Genomic DNA, 18,511 nt, shown 5'->3' on the forward strand with positions numbered 1-18,511 from the left:
AACAACACAGAGGAGCCAGCAGACTGGTGTTTCTTTCTTTTATTTAAAAACAGTGCTTCATTACCATTTGCAAAGGGTTAGGAAGGGTTTCCCCCCTTGCTTAGAGTTTATAAAAGCCAGCAACATGATCAATAATTTATACACATGGATAGTAATACAAAAAAAAGGAATAAAAGCTAAAGATCTAACTACTCCAACCTTCACAATTCCAGCTACTTGATAATAATAGGATTAACCCAATGAATACTGTATGGTCTGAAAGCTACTATACAATATGATACTTAACAAGGGAGGGCAGGAAGTTAAAGGCTGTCACAAAGCCCTGGGATGCAGAGTCAGCAGGGAAATGGGACCCTGGGCAAGCGGCTCGGAGGTCCTAGGAAATGGTCCAGGGGAAGGGAATGCATCCCACTCAGGACACGTCCTGTTCCCTGGCGGTACCTGGCAATGGGAGTTGCTGGGGAGACTGCGAGAAGGGGCAAGTCTGTTGCTGCCATTGGAGGTACTGCGGCATGTCAGCCTGGCACTGAGAATTTCCAAGTCTCAGAGATCAGCCTGCGAGGTCAGTAAAATACTCCACCAGCTCCCCATCACTCTACAGTCCTGGTTCTCATTTGCCATCAGCCCCAGGTTTTAGCTCCAACTATGTACAAGCAGGATTTATCATATTAAAACAAAAACAAAACAAAAACAAAAACCAAAAAAAAAAAAAAAAAAGCAGCACCCAAACAAACAAAAACCCAAGGAAAGAAAACTAAACCAAATCATATCCCCTGGGGTTAAATAGGATGATTCTGTCACTTGATAATGCAGCCAAACTGAGCTGCCAAAACTACAATACTTGCACACAAAATACTGTGAACAGAAAAAAAATAAAAAACGTGAGCAGAACTGAGACTACTAATGTGAGAGGCCTGATTTCTGTAAGGAATTTACTCCTCAGGGAAGCAAGAAGACCCTCCACCAGCAGAGAACTGGGAATCTGGCAAGAGATTTATTGACTCACTTCAGAACATCAACAAAAATTTCAAAAGAAAAAACATTCCTAAGATTAACAGGCATTTTGCTGACTCTGACTGCCAGCCAAATGAACATCTCAGTGGACGGCTTTAGACACTAGCAATCTCCTGGTGAAATCAGGCTAGGTTTTTGGCTGATGCAATCCTGCTCTACCATGAGTTGAAAGACAGCATGAGAAACCGGTCTCCTGCACAAGCCTTGGCCAGTTGCAGCCCATGGCCCCAAGATGACAATCATGGGCAGCACTGGCAGCCCCAGCAAGAAGCTGTCTTCCAGGGTCAACAGTGGCAACAAAGACAGGACTTGGCCATCCCGAGTCCCATTCAGGCTGCCATTGATGCAGGGACTGCAGAGGGATGGGGGCTCTCTTGACAGCTCCTGGCTGGAGTGAAGCATACCAGGCAGAAACCCCACAGCGTGCTTGCAAAGGGCCCCATTTCACACTCTGGCTATCAGACTCCTGCTTGCCTTGTTGACTGGAGTTTTCATTGTAGAAGAGAAATTTACTGGGGTTGGAGGGCAGAGAGGGCAATCAGTAAGGTGAAGATGGAGGGAATGGGCTTTTCAGACATTAACATCACCAAAAATAGTGTTTTATGCAACGAAGAATCAAGTCTCACTGGTGTATACTACAAAATGTTTGACATTATCCAAGAGCATGTCAAAAAAAACCAAAACACAAAGTTTACATTGGATGTTCATCTTCTTCACTAGGTTGGTTCTTCCCCCCCCACCCTCCTCCTATTTTAAAACAGTGCAAACAGGTAAAACACTTTAAAAATCACCCCTCTACACCAAGGAAAGCATTCCCCCACCCTGCCAGGCTGGAGGGTCACAGGCAGCAGGCCCTCTGCCAAGCTGCCTGTGTGCTTTCCCTTTGGAGCTAGACTCGGCAAAAGCGTTCCCCAGAGCTGTTGTTTGGGTTTCCCTTTATTAAATTCCTAAGTGCTCCCCAAACCTGTTTTCCACTTGACTCCATCTTTGTTGTGGCTAGGATGGGAAGATACAGATAGGGATGGGCTGTGAAAAAACATGGGTAGAACTGGGAGACTCTGCTTTGAATTCCCTACTGAGGGAGCTCTGGGTGCTGGAATTGAAAGCCCAGCAGCCAGTATCTTTTTTCAGGCAGGGAAATGGCTTCATTAACTGTTCCACAACCAGCACTCAGGCCAGCTACTCAGAAAACTCTCCTCAGCTCTTGCTATACGCTTCACATCCATGGATCTCAAAACAGGTAAGAAAAGGGGATAAACTTCAACTTTACTTTAGGGATGGGGAAGTGAATAAAGTAGCAATACGACTGCCCCACAGGGACCCTTGAGGGGGTCACTGACAGAGCCCTGTCTGAAACACAGGTCTCAGACTCCAGAGCCAGTGCTCCTCGCTGGGCAAGTCTGCTCTCTCTCAGGCACTGGAACAGCCAAGCCACAGCTATCTTTAAACATGGCTTTGTCTATCTGAACTCATGACACAGGATCCACCTAACTACTTAACCTGGGAAAAGGTGGCTATAGTAGGCTCACACTGAGCTCCCCATCGCCTCCAGGTCCTGTCATGGCTTTTCTTAGAAAAGCTAACCCACCTACAACAGTGCAGCCTCCCACACATGGGATCCAGGACAACAGTTTGCTAATGTGCTGGGCATCAATTTAACTTATTCCCAGTAGAGAATACGCTATACCAGTAGATGTTACTTTATACCAGCACAACTGTAACTGCAAGGAAATACAGACTAGCACATTAAATAAACCAACTCTTCAACCCAAAATTTCATCTGTATATCATCATGTGCTGGCTGGACCTATTGCAAGAATGTACAAACAGCTACACTTAAAGACGCATTTTTTTCTCTGCACCAAGAGGAATCCCAGATGCTACCAGATGAGGTGACAAACAGCAAGCAATTTGCCAGGCTGCCTGTGCGGTTTCCCTCAGAAAGCCAAACTCTGCTTTTCAAGGGACCTGTGACTGCAGACCCACCACATGAACAAGCACTAGCTGCCATCATTCTAATAAGCCAGGGCCCAGTTCAATTTATTAAATGTAATTCATTTTGCATAGAGAGATATAGGCTTTGTCCTCACTTCTTCAGAAGATGGATATAGCCACATCTTAGCTACTATGAAAGCATCTCTAGCCAGTTCATAACACATCAGAGTGAAACTGTTGCTGTTGTTCACCAACAGGGAAGAAAGGCTGAAGAGCTCTCCTGTCACGCACAACACTCACTCAAGAAACCTTGCCATGCAAGTTTTTGGGAGGTCTGTTGCTTGGGACACGTGGCATCAGTGAGCTACCTCTGGCCCCCAGCCATATAAGTGTCCTGATGTCCCCTCTGCAGCTCAGTGCTGAGAGCAGGACGCCGGGCTATCAGCAAGCTCTCTCTGAGGATCTTGCAGCATTAATGATGGAGCCACAGAGACACTGGCTGCTTAATGCACCAGAGGAGCCCAGCAGGGAGGCACCAGAGCAGGCCAGGCTCAGATACAGGAGGAATCAGGCTGGATGGTCTTAGAACAGGTATTACTCGGAGATCAGGGGTCCACAGCCCCTCAAGGTTGGGTGCTTCTGCACTAAACCCCTCATATTCCTAATATACTTGGGCGGGCTGAAGCTGCCATGCATAGACTCTGCCAGGGAGGCCAAGTGGCAGGAGGGATTGCAAGTGGCACTGCCAGGGCAGAGGAGGACACTCAGGGAGGGAGAACTGGGCTTTTGGGGAGCCACAGTGAAAACCAGTTGAACTGAATGTGGGAGAGGGGCAGTGGAGGAGCAGCTGCCCCAGCAGGGCTCTGCAGATGCTCCTGGGCTCACAGCCTGAGAAACTGCCTGCAGGAAGGGAAGGGACGGCCTCGCTCAGGCCCTCCATCCACAGCGGGGAGAACAAGTCCAGTACAGGCTTTTGCTGCATCCCAGCTCCACAAATCCCCTGGCTGTTCTGCAGTGGAAATAACTCCCCTTGCATATGACTACCTCTACCACAAGTCCTCACTCTTCTACCCCAACTCAGGCAGTAAAATCCCCCAAACACCCCAAGTCTCCCTCATTTCCTAGATTTTGTGAAAGCTCCAACACCCTGTTCTCCCCCTCCCTATTTTCAAGCTAAAATATTTATATACAAACAACAACAACAAAAAAATTGTCATAACAGCAACAAACCAAACTTTGGCTTGGGAAAAAAAAAGTAAAAAAAACCAATAAAACCAGAGAAAAAAAAGGTGGCCAACAGGCTGGCAGTTTGGTGCCCCCTTTATCTAGCTATTCCTCCAGAAAAATCAGTAGCTTCAGGGTCTCTAGCTTAACTAATGGCATCCCCATTCTTCCCATTTGAGGTGCCTCTACTCTGCTGTGCACAGAGATTCTCCATGTATCACTGCAGAAGAGCAAAAAATCTGTAGTTGTGTCTGGCTGGAGCAGAACACCTCCCCAGGAGCAGGACCTCTGCTTGCTGACGTTGCTTAGTGTTAAATGCAGGAATTTTTCTATTCTGTGTAAGTGGTGGATGGAAAAGCAGATGTTTGACAGGAGCTGGAGAGGCTCCACCAACAAATCCATACTCTAAGCTGTGCTTCTGAGGGCAGTGGCTCGTCCCAGCACCAATCCATGGAGTCAAGGTAGCCTAGGACAATCACGCTTCTGCATCTCTCCAGCAAGTGATTAGAGCCTGCCTCTGACCACTGGGATTATTGGGAGCACTCTAGGAGCAAGCAGCTGAACAGGAAGGTCTGGAGAGCAGCAACTCTGCATCACATCACAGCCATCTAAGCGTGCTGCCTTTGAATCACAGCGTATTCTCTGTGAGAGCAGAAGGGAGATGGTCTTGGGAGTCACGGAACCTTCGGCTCAATAGTTTCTATTCTTCCAAGTCTTCTAATACGTAGTGTTTATATGGATTCAGCAGACCAGGTGCACAACTTTCTGTGAGAAGCTGGACAAAACAAATCCAGAGGCTCCAATGCAGCTGTGGAAGGGCCTGAAATAGCTTGTGGTAGGAAGTTCCTATGAATTCAGAGCTTGCATGAACTGCTTCTGCCAGATACAAAACTACTTCAGGATCACATTTAGATATAAAAGATCCCCTTCCTCTTCCCCTAAACAAACCCACATGCTTGTCCCTCACCTTGAGCAGCCTATGTGTGACTGGTTTTCTCTCACTCACGTTATTTGAAATGGATTACTTGCAGAAGCACCTAAGCAGCTCAGGATGAACAGAAGCAGAGCCCTTGCGTGCTGGGCCTCTGCTCACTTTCTTCCTCTGCAAGGCTACAGGTGCTTCACCTCCCCAAGTCTAATCACTTGCTGTTCGCAACAGAGGTACTCAGCGTGATCCTGCACTCCATCTGCCACTCCTCGAGGAATGAAGGGGAGAAAAGGGACAGCAAGAGAGAAAGATCTTCAAAAGGAGGAATGAAAAGTATGACAATTACAGCCACCTGCAGTGGACAAAAATCAGCAAGCAAAAGTCCTGTGTGTGGGGAAGAGATCATCCTCATCAAAAACTCCTTTCGAAGTCTTGTCCCCTGTAGAGCAGGTAACAGCTGAAGTCATTGGGCAGGTTGAGGCACTCTTCTCTTGTGAAGTCTAAAGTTCTGACACTGCTGAAACTGTCACGAACCTGTGTGCATCAGATGGTGACAGAAACGAGGAAAGTGTCTGCATTTTCCCCATTTCCAAATGTAAATTACTATGTCCCACCAGCATTCAGGTCCCAGCCACAGCCAAAGAGTGGGTCCTCCTGCAGACCAGAAACACAGCAGATGGAGACTTCTCTCTTACATCCTCCTCTCTGACAGGCACCAAGCACTAGACCCAGGGAAGTAACTTTGTCTGTGAGTTCCTGATTAATTGCATGATATCAGTTTCTGACAGCTTTCCTTTATCACTAATCGCCTTTTCCGTGATTGGTAGGATAAGCTATGCACCAACATACAGATACAGAAATGCATTATTTTTACCACAGTTAAAAAAAACCCAAAAATGAAAAGAAAAAAAAAAAAAAAAAAAAAAAAAAAGGAAAAAAGCACAATCTTTGGAACAAAAGAATTAAAGGCAGAAATTTAAAGGAAAAAAAATACATATTCAAAGAACATAGTGAGGTATAAAAAAGTATTTTCTCTTTTGTTTTGTTTTTCCTCCTCGACTTGCTATAGAGTTCCTCTACTAGTAAATATTGCAATAGCCAGGCCTCATGAACTGGGGGGGCTGTCCCACTTGCAGGGGGCTCACGTCACTTCAGTAGGGGGCAAATCGGCTGTAGCCACCTCGGTATAAACTCGCCTGTAGAAATTAAATGGGAGAAGAAAAGGTTGTTAGGAGAACTGTGAAGAGATACCCAGGACAGCACCCAAGTGCTTCTAGAAGAACCTGTCCTGGCACTGACCCACCACCGTCAGCACCTCTAAGAAGCAAGAGAAAACTCTGCCTGCAAAACCAAAGATGTGGCTCAGGAGGGCATGCTCATGGCCAGCCAGCTGGAGGTGAAGTTTGGCAAGTCTTAGTGGAAGGGAATTCAGTACCAGAGAGGGGACTCACCAGGCCTTTATAGACTGCAGAGACCAGCACTTCTAGGATGGTCTTCACCTCACCTCAAGGTAAAGGTCTAAAATAGATATGATGACTGGGTATCCTAGAATTACCTGTTTTTCCTTCATTGACCCTAAAAAGATGAGCTGAGGCTAAAATGGAGGTGCTACACTGCAGATATCTATTTTTAGGTGTCTTTTTCTCTGAGTACATTTGTATTCCAGCCTTTGCAACAACACAGATACTGCACTGGCTAGCAGATGGGCAAGCATGTGTTTTCAACAAGCTGCTCCAGCATACGTCCAACACCAGCATACCTCATCCTGCCCTTGCGTAACTACTGCTGGCAGGCAGGACACCACATTCTTCCAGTAGTACAAGAGGGAACCAAGTGAAGCAGCTTTGATGCAAGATGTCACAAGAACAACTTATTCCCTTGCTTCCTAGAATTGAAAAGGGCAAGAAAGGGTATCCTGAATCTCTAACTACTTCTGATTTTTGCTCTATGTATCACCTCAATACAGTTCTACTGATTCACCAACAATGTTCTGGCTCCTGGCAGTTCTGTTGGCTTTTCATTTTAATTTTTCATTGTACTAGATGATGTGCAAGACCAAGTAATAACTGGTCTCCTACAGCCTGGTTCCTTTCTTAGTGCACACAGATAAAAATGTGGAACAACTGGGAACCCAGCACTGCTGCTAAGGACCTCCTCCCTCAACAAAGAAGTTTTTCTGGGTGAGGTTTCATGGCACGATACCCAGAGGCTGTTCCCCATGCTGGAAATGAGAAACAGCACAAGAAAGAAAATCCCACTTACCACAGCGCCAACTCCGTAGCTAGCGGCAGGGGCAAGGGCATGGTAAGGATCTGCTGTGTACACCCTGCCATAACTGAAGAGAGGGAGAAAAGATATAAAAAGAGAAGTCACTTGGGAGAGGCAGAGAAATAGCTGTCTGACCACAGGTAATGGAAGCAGCAGCATGCCCTTGCACACACATGTATGCATCCATGCACACACAGGCACGCAGGCAGCTCCTCTGCAGAGAGATCCTATGGGCATGTTGCCATGCATTGTATGAGATGGGCAAGAGAATGGCCTGCCAGAAGGAACGTGGCACAGCCCATAGGCCTGACCTGGAGGGAAGAGGTCAGCACCTTTGAATTGTTAGCTAGTGCATCCCTTACCTTTGGGGAATTGCATGATGCAATTAGGGAGGAGAGTGACTGCTGGCACTACTGCTACTGGCATAGTAGCAGCTGCTAAATGGAAAGCAGTGAGAGATTCTCCACTATAAGAGGAGTATAAACTTTAATGTGCTAGGATTAAAACATGGTCTCATTGCACAGACAAAGAAAAATCTCAAGGCATGCACTCTGATGAAGACAATCCTTTGTATCTCTTCAGAGCTGAATGTTAAAGCATCCTAGAACACTGCATGAGCTGAGCTGTTTTTACTTTATGACGGGGAAAGAAATGCACTCAGTGATTAAGTAACCTGCCCAAAGCCAGATCTCTGACTCTGAGGCTGTAACCACACTGCCTGCTTTGTGCAGAGGAGAATCACAAGGATAGGGAAGAGGACAGGATTTGTGCCAGCTCAAATACAATAGGGGTAATACTGTCCAGGAGCAGAGACAAACTCTGCATTCAAGTCTTCCGTGTTGGGTGGTGCATGCATGTGCGCACACGCAAGTGCAGGTAAGACAAAGAAATGGGGGAAAGAAGCAGAAGTTCTGTGATGGATCAATGCTCCTTGAATCCCTGAGCACAGCAAGCTAGCCCCCATGGACACCTCTCCCTTACATACCCATCACTGTAAGCTGCTGCAGCAGCTGCAGCGGCCGTGGCTGCTGTTGCAGTAGCAGGCTGTGCATATCTGTAGGCTGCGTATCCACCCTGCAGGAGAGAAGAGAACTGACTTTACAGATACCTGTCCACCCATGCAGAGCATAAAAAAAAAAACAAAACTAAAAAAAAGTCACACACATCACAAGGAGAGGAAGTGTTTCAAAATGCATCAGCTCCCATGTCATCTCTATTGCAAGCATCACCCATTAACTCATGTATTCCTTTCCTTAGAGAGACCAGGGATGCCCTTCTATTATGCTCTTTAGCAAAAGGAATGCACTAAAGGGAGATCAAGCATTGTTACAACCCTACAGAAAATGCAATTTGGCATGGAGGAAGAAATGGAAAGACTCAGAATCTTGCATGCAAGGTAATTTTTATAACCCCTTCCTGTTAAGGAGGGGAAATCAGAGGTGGACACTTTCTGTGAAGTGTTTTAGAAAGGAGACCATTCAGAGAAATTCCTACTTTTTTTTTTCTTTTTTATCCTCTCTCTTTTACAGCCAGGAAAATCCAAAGGGCTAGAACTTAATTGGGTCCACATGTGCAGAAGTATCAATAGCCAGAGAAGGCAAAAAGCAATCAGGAAAAGATGGTCAGAGAAGACAGCCCCTGGTGGTTTTAGGACTGTCAACAAGCAGACCAATATTGAGGCCAACCAGACTGTTCTCCCCTCTTTTCCATATAAGAAAGAAACAGGTCAAGGGAAATTATGCCAGAGCAGTCTGTTCTGCTGCTGTATTTCTGCCCATGCTACACACCTGTAGCAAAGGTGATCAGAGGTAGTTACTAAAAATGTATGCAAGAGCTGTGTTGGCAAAATGTGAATTCTGACTCAGAGAAGATCTGTGAGTCTCCTCCTGGAACTCTCACAAGGAGCTCTTGAGTCAGAGCAAGGCCTGCAGTACTGGAAGACCAAGGCCAGCCACCTTTCAAGCCAGGGACAAAGGTGGCACAGCAGGCAGCAAAGGGGGCTCTGAAGCCCGGGTTAGTTATTTATTTTTGATCACTTTTTTTTTTTTTTTTTAAACTTGGCGGTGAAGGCTTGGTAAATGAACCATAGTTTTGACTTTCTAGAAACATCATGAGCTATTAAAAAAAAAGCCGGAAAATTCCAGATTGCTTCTGGCTTTTTTTTTTTTTTTCTAATTGACATTTCACGGTTTGAAGGACCAGAAGGCAGAGTTATGCTCTTCACCTCCAGAATCAGCTCAACATACCTCTACCACTTCTTCCCTATATATCTTTTGCATACACGTAACAAAGAGTACAAGATCAGCTCCACTACAGAACTGTGTCTTTGCTCAACAGAGCTCAATCTGGACCTGGGTAGCTTTTAAATTAGAAGTAATGATTTTAAATTAATATTGATTTCTTTTGTGTGGCCTGCATTAGCCCTGTGAAGGCCAACATGCTATCTAAAATATATTTGCACACCCTTTCCTACTCCAGAAGAAAGGGACTTGCAGCCTCTTCAATCTTCTAGTTAACAGGAGAAAAAGCAAGACAAATCTACCCCTGTGAAACATCACCACTCCGCCTAGAAAAGATGTCATGTTACAGTTTAGCCCTTTTAATCTCACCTAGCTGTTTCAAATCCTGCATTTTGGATTGATGGTTTGAGGATGTTTAGCTTGGTTTTGCCATGCTATCATTGCATGTAAAACATGCACCATTTCACCATGTAAAACATGACAGAGGCAAGATGAATGAGGTGCAGCCTTAATCCAAATCAAATCTTCATTAACCTCACCAAATTAAGATCAAACTTTGTACCAATGCCATTGCGGTATTCCCTTTAGGCTATGAGCTTCCTGAACCCTTGGTCTGTCACTTGGGCACAGTGTAGGAGACATTTTCTCCAGGCACTACCCTCTGCAGGGCAGCTGGCCTCAGCAATGCACCCTTGATTCCCACTCTGCCCCACACTTCCACACTTGCCAGTCACATTTCAGACTAGAAGCCACTTCAAATGTGCCTGGCACATATTCTGAACATGACAGCATGATGCAGTTTGAAACAAAAAAAGGCTTATCATATAATTCTCTTTTAATTCATGTCTCTCATAAAGGAGAACAAAACAGAACTTAAAAAAAAACAAAACAAAACAAAAATAAAGAAGAAGAAAAGTTGGAATCAGGTGTGGGAGGGGGAATGGAGTAACATTTATTAATCAAAATTAAAAACTAAGCATGCTAACATCTGGAGCTAGAACAACCAGCAAAGTCACCACGTTCAGACTCATATTGGCTAGTTCTATCCATCCCAGCATTCTCTTGGGACAGCAGATTGCCCTAGGCTCTACCACAAGCTCAGTGAAGTACACAGCCTCAAGTACTAGAGCGTGCAGCCACAACAACCTGCTATTATGGAAACAGTCAGTCACCACTGGAGTTAACATTCCAACCTTAATGACTCCCACAGCACCCCACCCTCACCCCCCAGAATGGCTCCCACCCTAGCCCTGTCCCACACCACAATGTTAATAATTATAACAAGCAATAACCCATCTGTTATATCAGAGAAGGGAACAGAGACTCCACTGAGAGATTTAGAGCGGGATGTTAACATTTCTTCAGTCAACTGCACAACAACAACACAAAAAAAAAGAAAAAAAAGAAAAATAAAAGAAAAAAAAGGAGAAATAATTCATTGGAGAAATGAAGTTAAGAAATAGCTGACGTGTATTGCTTTTTAACCATGCATTGATGCAAAATTGAAGCTACTTGTTATTTAAAAAAGGATAGAGGTACACACGTACAGGTAGACCTGCTCATTTCAAAGTAATCTGCAAAGTCTACTTATGTGTACTCCAAATAAAACCAAAAATGGGGATCATAATGGCCATGGTGCATTCCTATTATAGGAGCAATGAGTGTGGACAGCTGGGAGATTTCTGAGACAGGGATGTATTTAGCATGACCAGCAGGTCCAAATACAGCAAAATAGGATGAAGGAAAGAAGAACTGTTGCAACTATACTTTTTTCATAAATCCTTTCACCAAGCTCTGAGACTGTACAGAGCAGACACTGTACAGGCTGCCTTACCCAGCTGATGCTCCTATTCTCCATAATCCAGGACAGACCTATATAATTCAATGAATGCATCTAAAGCCTGTTCAGCTTGTCCAATGCACCAGATATTTTCTCCTGCTATTCCTGTTCACATAAAACCTGTAACTGATATGCAGAGCTCGTCTGCAAGCTCAGCTGCAGGGTCCGATGACCCCAAGTGATTTCTGGTGCCACCCACTTCAGGTACTCCAGTAAATATAAATTATAATAGCATACAGCATTGGCAACCACAGCAATAAAGAGGAAAAAATGTGTTTCCAGATGAAAGAAATAATTATTAAAAAGGAAAAGAAAATAAAAAAAAGAAAAAAAGAGAAAAAAAAGGCCCTTGCCAGTTTCAACACATTCCTTCAGTGCCACAGCCAAACTGCAACAGAAGAAACCACTGAGTGGCATAGTGCCTGAAACTCAGGACAGCCAAGCAAACTCCCACTCCACCTATTTGATTCCACAGGGACAAGTTACCCATACAGGTTCAGTTTTTTTAAATCTTTAGTCTCATCTCAAAAGACGTAAGTGTGGCTGAGCTTCTTGCAAAGATATTATGTCACAGCTATTTCTATCATGGGACAGTTTAATTACTGCCTCCATAAGGAAATGGGAACTAGTGAGAAGGCTTATGCATTTTTACAGGGCATTAGAAACAACCAAAAGGACTGTGTAAATCAAGACCAGCCTTTTTTGGTATAGGCTTTTGAACTGTCTGGGGAGCATGTGAGAGAAATTAACATCAGCCTATACGCTGCTTATCTTGATTCAAGTTCTCTTTCTCAGTCTATCCAGCCTTCCAGTCTTGCTGGGGCTATGCTGGATCCCTTTCCTTCTGCAGTGCTTGAGCCTACAGACCTGAGCTGTATTGCTTGGGTATGAACAAAAGCCCAAATTTAAAATGACTCTTCTGTGATGTTACTGTCCTTGGCGCATCAACAAAGCTATATTTTATTCTAAATTCCTTCTTTAACATTAGATGACAGCTTTTTCAGTATTGTCTTATATTTTCTGAAATAAGACAAACGTGGAAAAAAAACATACACAGGAAGCTGCAATCCCTACTAAAGCAGAATTCCAATTACTGAGTGTGTTAATGAAAATAAATTAGCATTTTATGCAGTTCAGCTCAAGTACATCTTCTCCACTCTTCAAGTCCATATCAGGTGATCAATCCAATGAGAGCAAGAGGAAATCCAAAAACTTCGGCTTACTATGCCAGTGTGGTATAAACCTTCCTTTTCTTATTCCCCTCCTGCCTTAGAAGGGCACACAAAATATGTCACTGCCCTCTATACTCCAAAGAGCCTTTCTGCCCCTAGGACACAAGCATGTCCATAACTGCAGAGAAATGTGTAACTCATGGTACCAGTTAGGTACATTTTACTGCTTGCCAGGTTTAGGCAGCGAGCCCAATTTTAGGATCTTCTATTTGTCATCTCTCTGATGTGTCTTCTCCACCCCCGTACTTCCATATAACAGAAGTTAAGAAGCAGAGAGGGCTAGAACCGCTTCTGGTATTTCTGTATTAGAACGGTGGCATATGTGCACCAGGAATGAGCATGAATGAATTAGAAGAGGTGACAGGACAACGGTGTCCATTGCAGCACGTGCTTCTACATGATAATGGGACAAGCATGACCTTGTTAGCCCTTCCACTGAATTAAAGTTTTGTTGGTTTTTTGTTTGTTTGTTGGTTTTTTGTTTTGTTGTGTTTTTTTTTAGTGAAATGTCACTTGGTATGAAATCTGGACACACGCCACCCTGCTACGGCGGGGGCTTGGCTCACACGTGAGTCTATGCTGCTCTAAAAAAGCCTCTGTTCCCATCTCTAATGTGGTGCTGGAATGGTTAGTATAATTCAGTTTTTTCCACTGCAATCCACAATCTGATTGGTTGGCAGGTCACACTGGCACTCCTACCTGAGGTATTTTAGCGCTAATGATTGGTTCCTGTAAGACTATTCTATAACAGAACACAGGAAGAGCAGTTCAAAAAAACATAGCTGTGGAAAGAAATAATCATACAAACAGCCCACAGCAGGGCTCACCAGCCTTTTCTTTCCAGTGGATGCAAGCACGCTTTTCACAGGCAGGAGCAGTCTTCGCACAGTGGGTTTGTTTGGGTTTCCCCCCCCTCCACCCAGATTGACCCCATTGTAGAAGAAAGATAACCTTTCTTATGATCCGAAATGAAGCCCTCTGCATCCTGGGGCAGGTTGTTTTATCAATTCAGGTGTCTTGCCAGAATGGGACGCATCCAACAACAGATGGAATGCCTTCTTCACAGAAGAAATGGCTAGCAGGATGGTTGCCCCAGGAAAGAAAAAAGGAGTGAGGAAAAGGAGGAGGAGGAAAATGAGAAATTGGTGCATAGCATATATGCAGAAAAGGCAGCCCAATCTTGGGACACTTCCCTTTCATCTCGCCTACCATTAAGCAGTCCCCATCAGCTCAGCTCCTTTCCACAAATCTATGGACTCAGAAGTCTTAAGAGAACCTCAATATAACTTCCCCCTAGTCCTAACTAAAGTACCCTTTGCCATACTTTCCAGAATTTGGATAAACCTATCACAGCAACTAGAGGGATGGAAGCACTGCAGTGAAAATACAACAAATCAATCAATCCACCTGTGCCAAGCAAATTCTTTGTAAGGGCAACTTCAAGTTTGGATAAACAACTTTTTCCTGAGCTCCACTGGAGGGCTCTGGTCAGCAATAACATAGGAAAAATGTTACTCCACCATCTACTTTGATGCAGTCCTCTCTTCTATCATTCTACTTTCTGACAGTGACACCACTGCCACCAACAGCAAAGTCATCAGAAATTCACCTAATGGTTCTAACCTGACCTTGGGGCTTGGCTTTATGTTACGTGGCATGGCAGTACTGCTCTGCAGCACCAAGTGGTTATGGGAGTTCATCACAGCTGAAGTTTTTCTCCTTACATGTTAAATAAGCCTCTCCTCCCCAAAAAAAGCTCTGAAGGAGCCTTCTCAAAACAAACAGGGAGTAACCCTGGCCAGTCTTCCCTTTCAATATGGCAGCCTTTTAGATGCCACACTCTGTGGGAAGTGGCACTAAGCACCACTCATTTTCTTGGTTACTTGCCATAGCAAAGTCAGTAAAGGTGGTGTTTTAGGAGTGAGGCAGGAAAATGCAGAACCTTGTGTAGTCCTTGACAGTTTTATAAAGAAACACTTGACTAGGCAGATCAATCTTTAAAGGACTGCATGCATGATATTATATGGAAGAGTGAAGAAATGCATGCAGTTCTCTCCATCTCAAAGAACACATCTTCCAACTGCTGTACCTGGGCTGGAAAAAGCAGCTATCCAGAACTTGATTCTCCATATAAGCCAACAAAATCCAAAAGCTAGTTCCATCCATTATCCTGAGTCTAACACCAGGGTCCTCTTTAAAAAAGTCAAGAACAGCACCTTCAAAGGAGAGGGAACGCGAAATTCAGGCTGGTAATTGTGCCACTACCCAAACTATACAAAACTTCCCAGCTTCAGAGAGCTATGATTTATAATGCCACAATTGGGAACTCTGATAAAGCCAGGCAGGCCATGAGTTGCAGTGGCAGTTCTGGCCCTGAACATTTTTGCTTTGAAAGGCAAGTTCCTACCATATTCCTGCTCTGCAATAGCTTTCCCTTGGAGACGAAAGCACTTTTCTCACTGGCCAGCTCAAATACCTCCATCCGCCTATGTACACACAGACATCCCTGGAGATTTGCAATACAGACTGACTGGGCAGGACAAAGACAATGACAGGACAAAGTCTCCCGTGGTATCACAGCTAACTCCCAAACAGGAGAAGGTTGCTGACTCTTGTAACTGAACATCTTCACATATTTGTATTTTACAATTCCCTGAAGAGGTGAGAGAATCTAGTGTATTTAGGTGCCATTCCTACCAGCAAAATGAGATGTCAATTTTCACTCTAACATCTCAGCATTTTTAAACAGTCCCAGTGTCTTCCCCAAAGGAATAATCTCCACATCCCAGTGGCACATGAACATTTTAAAACATACAACTTGTTCACTGTCGTGTGGGCTGCACAAATCAAACCTGAAAGGGCCCCAAGAGGGAAGAGAAAGAGGAGGGAAGAGGGAGAGAAGGAAAGGGAGGGTCTGAGGCTAAACCAGTCCTGTTATTTTTATATCCAAATTATGTAAATGAGAGAAGTGTTGAGAGAAATTTTAATTTGCTAATCATCTCTCAGATTGATTAGTATCAGTGTGCATGTGGGGGACAGGACACCCAATAAACTGACCCTGGCAATGATCAGGAAAACCCAAAGGCTTAGGTCTTGCACCCAGGGGCAAGCGCAGTGACAGAGAAGCATGCTTGCATTCCTAAATATATAAATATATATATCCACAAGGAAGAAGAAAATTAAAGTAAATGATATTTAAAAAACCAAACCAAACCAAAAGAACAAACCAAAAGAAAAAGAAAAGAAAACAAAAAAAGGCTGGCTTGTCAGGGGTTGGGGAAAAGAAGGCTCCGGTGTGTGTACTTACATAGAGGTCAGCACCGTAAAATCCGTCCTGGTAAACCACACTGCAGAAAATCCACACAAAAACAAAAACAAAACCAAACAAAAAAAACCAACAAAACAAAACAAAACACAAAAAAAAAAAAAAAAAAAAAAAAAAAAAAAAAAAAAAAAAAAAAAAAAAAAAAACAAAAACCAACAACAACAACAAAAAAAAAACCAAACAACCAAACAAAAAACAAAAGAACAGAAAACACATTCCGGTTATTGAGGACGGCAGCATGCACATGCATTTTACACAGGCAGGTGATGTATGAATCCACAACCTGGGCTTTTGGCAGGAGCAAATCAGCAAGAGAATGTGTGTGCGCACGCACGGCTCCAAGTCATCTTCCATGGCATGCAAAGGGGGAAGGGGTGGGCAGAGGGGGAGACAGTATGCAAAGGAGAGAGGGAGGGGAACCACCATCTTGTACAGTAAATATTCACTCAAAAAGATCTGACGTCCTGAAGAGAGACACAAGGGTTTAGAAACCTCCACTCTGATTATTCTCCTGGAATGATTTTAGTTCCCACTAAAACACATGGAAACATTGGCTTCATGAAGTGGGCTTGTGACATTGAGGAGCCCCTCACAGAAGGCATCCTGGAGGGGCTGGAGTCACCTATGTCAGGATGTGTGGTTCAAAGACTTATGCCTGATTACATTTTTCAGGCTTCACAGGGCTGCATGACTTTCGTTTCTGACATCCATACATCACCTGCTTTTACCCTGCACATTAGACATGCGATAAGATTTGGCTGATCACACAAGCATGCAAAGTATTATTATTCAGCATCTTAAAGAACTGATGCAACACCTCAGGAAAACAAGTCAATCAATTCTGATCAAAGTAAACACAGAGAAATGTAATTGAAAAGAAAAAACCAAAAATACCCACAATGCATTGCTTTCACAAGCAGAGATAATGAGCTAAAAAGGTTAGGTGACTGGTCCAAGATCTGAAAATTGAAAGGTGCAGTGGGAGTCCCCAGTAGTAATGACTTATTCCATAGCAGAGAGGAGCAACTGGAAGGGTTTCCATGGGATGGTGCTTTTTCTGTTTTAAGCCATAATTTTGTTTCTCTCAGAACTTCAAGCACAAAAACTGTTAAACAGAGCCTGGGATTCAGAAATAGCTGCTCTTACTAGAGCATTCACTAGCATAAGACTACACAGCTCACTCTGGGGACAGGGGATGGGGAAGGATGAGGAAGGAAGAGAGGAGATGCCCCCCCACCCATCTGAGTTCAGCATGTGCTTCGCATACTGAGGAATTTCCTCCAGCTTTGTCCTCTGAAGAGCTCCACACAAATTCGCTCAAGGCTTTAAAAAGCATTAACCCCACCATCTGTGATGTTCATGGATCTGATGTGCATGACTTACCCATAGCATTAAGGAAAAAGAAGGTATGGTATACTAGCTATTCTTTTGACTATTTTTTACTCATCAGATGGAATGTGAAATGCTGCCAAGAGCCTGCCACCCTCAGACACCCACCTATTGTAAGGCACACACACACAAAAAAAAAGCCCAGCAGATCTTGCCAAAATTCTGCATGCTATTACTAAAAAAATAAAACAAAATAAAAAATAAAATCTTGCATTGTTAGCTACTGCTTGAATAATTTAGTCTTGCTGCCTTCCCCAGGAAAAGTACACTCCATTCCCAATGGACAAAGTTACTGTAGTCTCCAAGAGCGCTGGGAGCAGGTATAAAGATAGAGACCCTTGTTAGAGGAAGAAGGGAGCCACTTCAGCAGGAAGAAGCAGGCCATAAGATCATGTCTGTTGAAGCTAAATTTTTACAACCATGTAACAAGAGTTTGGCTCCTGTGGCAGTGACTTACATTGCTGGGTTCTCTATCTAGGACCAGGAGCGTTTTAGCAGTGATACTCCACCTGCTCCTGCAGGAAAGGCAAACGCATGACACAGGAAGTGACTTGGTTTATGAACAGGTTAGCAGTTTTAACAGTTATTCCAAACACAATCAGTTGGATGAACATAAGCATTACCACATTGGATCAGGCCACTATTTCTGTCAGGAAGAGATGCTAGCATCAGCTCTCCAAAGAAAACTGCAAGGAACACTAATAACAGGTAAGACTTCCTGGATCCAAACACCCAAACATATGTGATTCCTCCATCTCCTTTAGTAAGGATTTGACTAACATCAACTTCTAGGGCTGAAATTTAGCAAGATTTATGTGGTAGAATATCTTTATTTGTGATTCTTAATGCAAGCAAAAACTGACATTCCATTCAAAGAGTTCTTTCATCTGAAAACCTCATTCTGGTTATGTAGCTTGACCAGAAGTATAAAACAGTCTGGCAGCCAATCAAATCTAGGTAAAATCTGTAAAAAGCCTACTAGATGAGCTAAAACACATCCAAGGGAAAAAGAAATAGGCTGGTTTTGTAAACTAGCCTGCATATCATTTAGTTGTATCAACAGCTAACTGTGTTGTAAAAAGAACGAAAAAAACATCCTTCAAAGCTCTCTGCTGC

General features: G+C 43.9%; 1 protein-coding gene across 8 annotated transcripts in view; it reads right to left on the minus strand.

The window, feature by feature from the left end:
- The window catches only part of RBFOX2 (RNA binding fox-1 homolog 2), a gene marked incomplete at its 5' end in the record, with an annotated part of 172,613 nt that overhangs the window by 309 nt on the left and 153,793 nt on the right, over positions 1-18,511 (minus strand). For 3 of the 8 annotated variants that reach the window (XM_083859387.1, XM_083859391.1, XM_083859392.1), the window contains 4 exons: positions 31-6,297; positions 7,364-7,436; positions 8,355-8,443; positions 13,381-13,423. In XM_083859387.1, coding sequence (XP_083715513.1) covers positions 6,253-6,297; positions 7,364-7,436; positions 8,355-8,443; positions 13,381-13,423 — 250 coding nt within the window. In that variant the 3' untranslated portion in view covers positions 31-6,252. Of the gene's footprint in view, positions 1-30; positions 6,298-7,363; positions 7,437-8,354; positions 8,444-10,901; positions 10,979-13,380; positions 13,424-15,988; positions 16,029-18,511 lie in introns of those variants that run through there. The other 5 variants (XM_083859388.1, XM_083859390.1, XM_083859393.1 and 2 more) reach the window with 3 other exon arrangements.

Source organism: Zosterops lateralis (assembly GCF_965231275.1).
Source record: "Zosterops lateralis genome assembly, chromosome: 4".
NCBI classification, from domain to species: Eukaryota; Metazoa; Chordata; class Aves; order Passeriformes; family Zosteropidae; genus Zosterops; species Zosterops lateralis.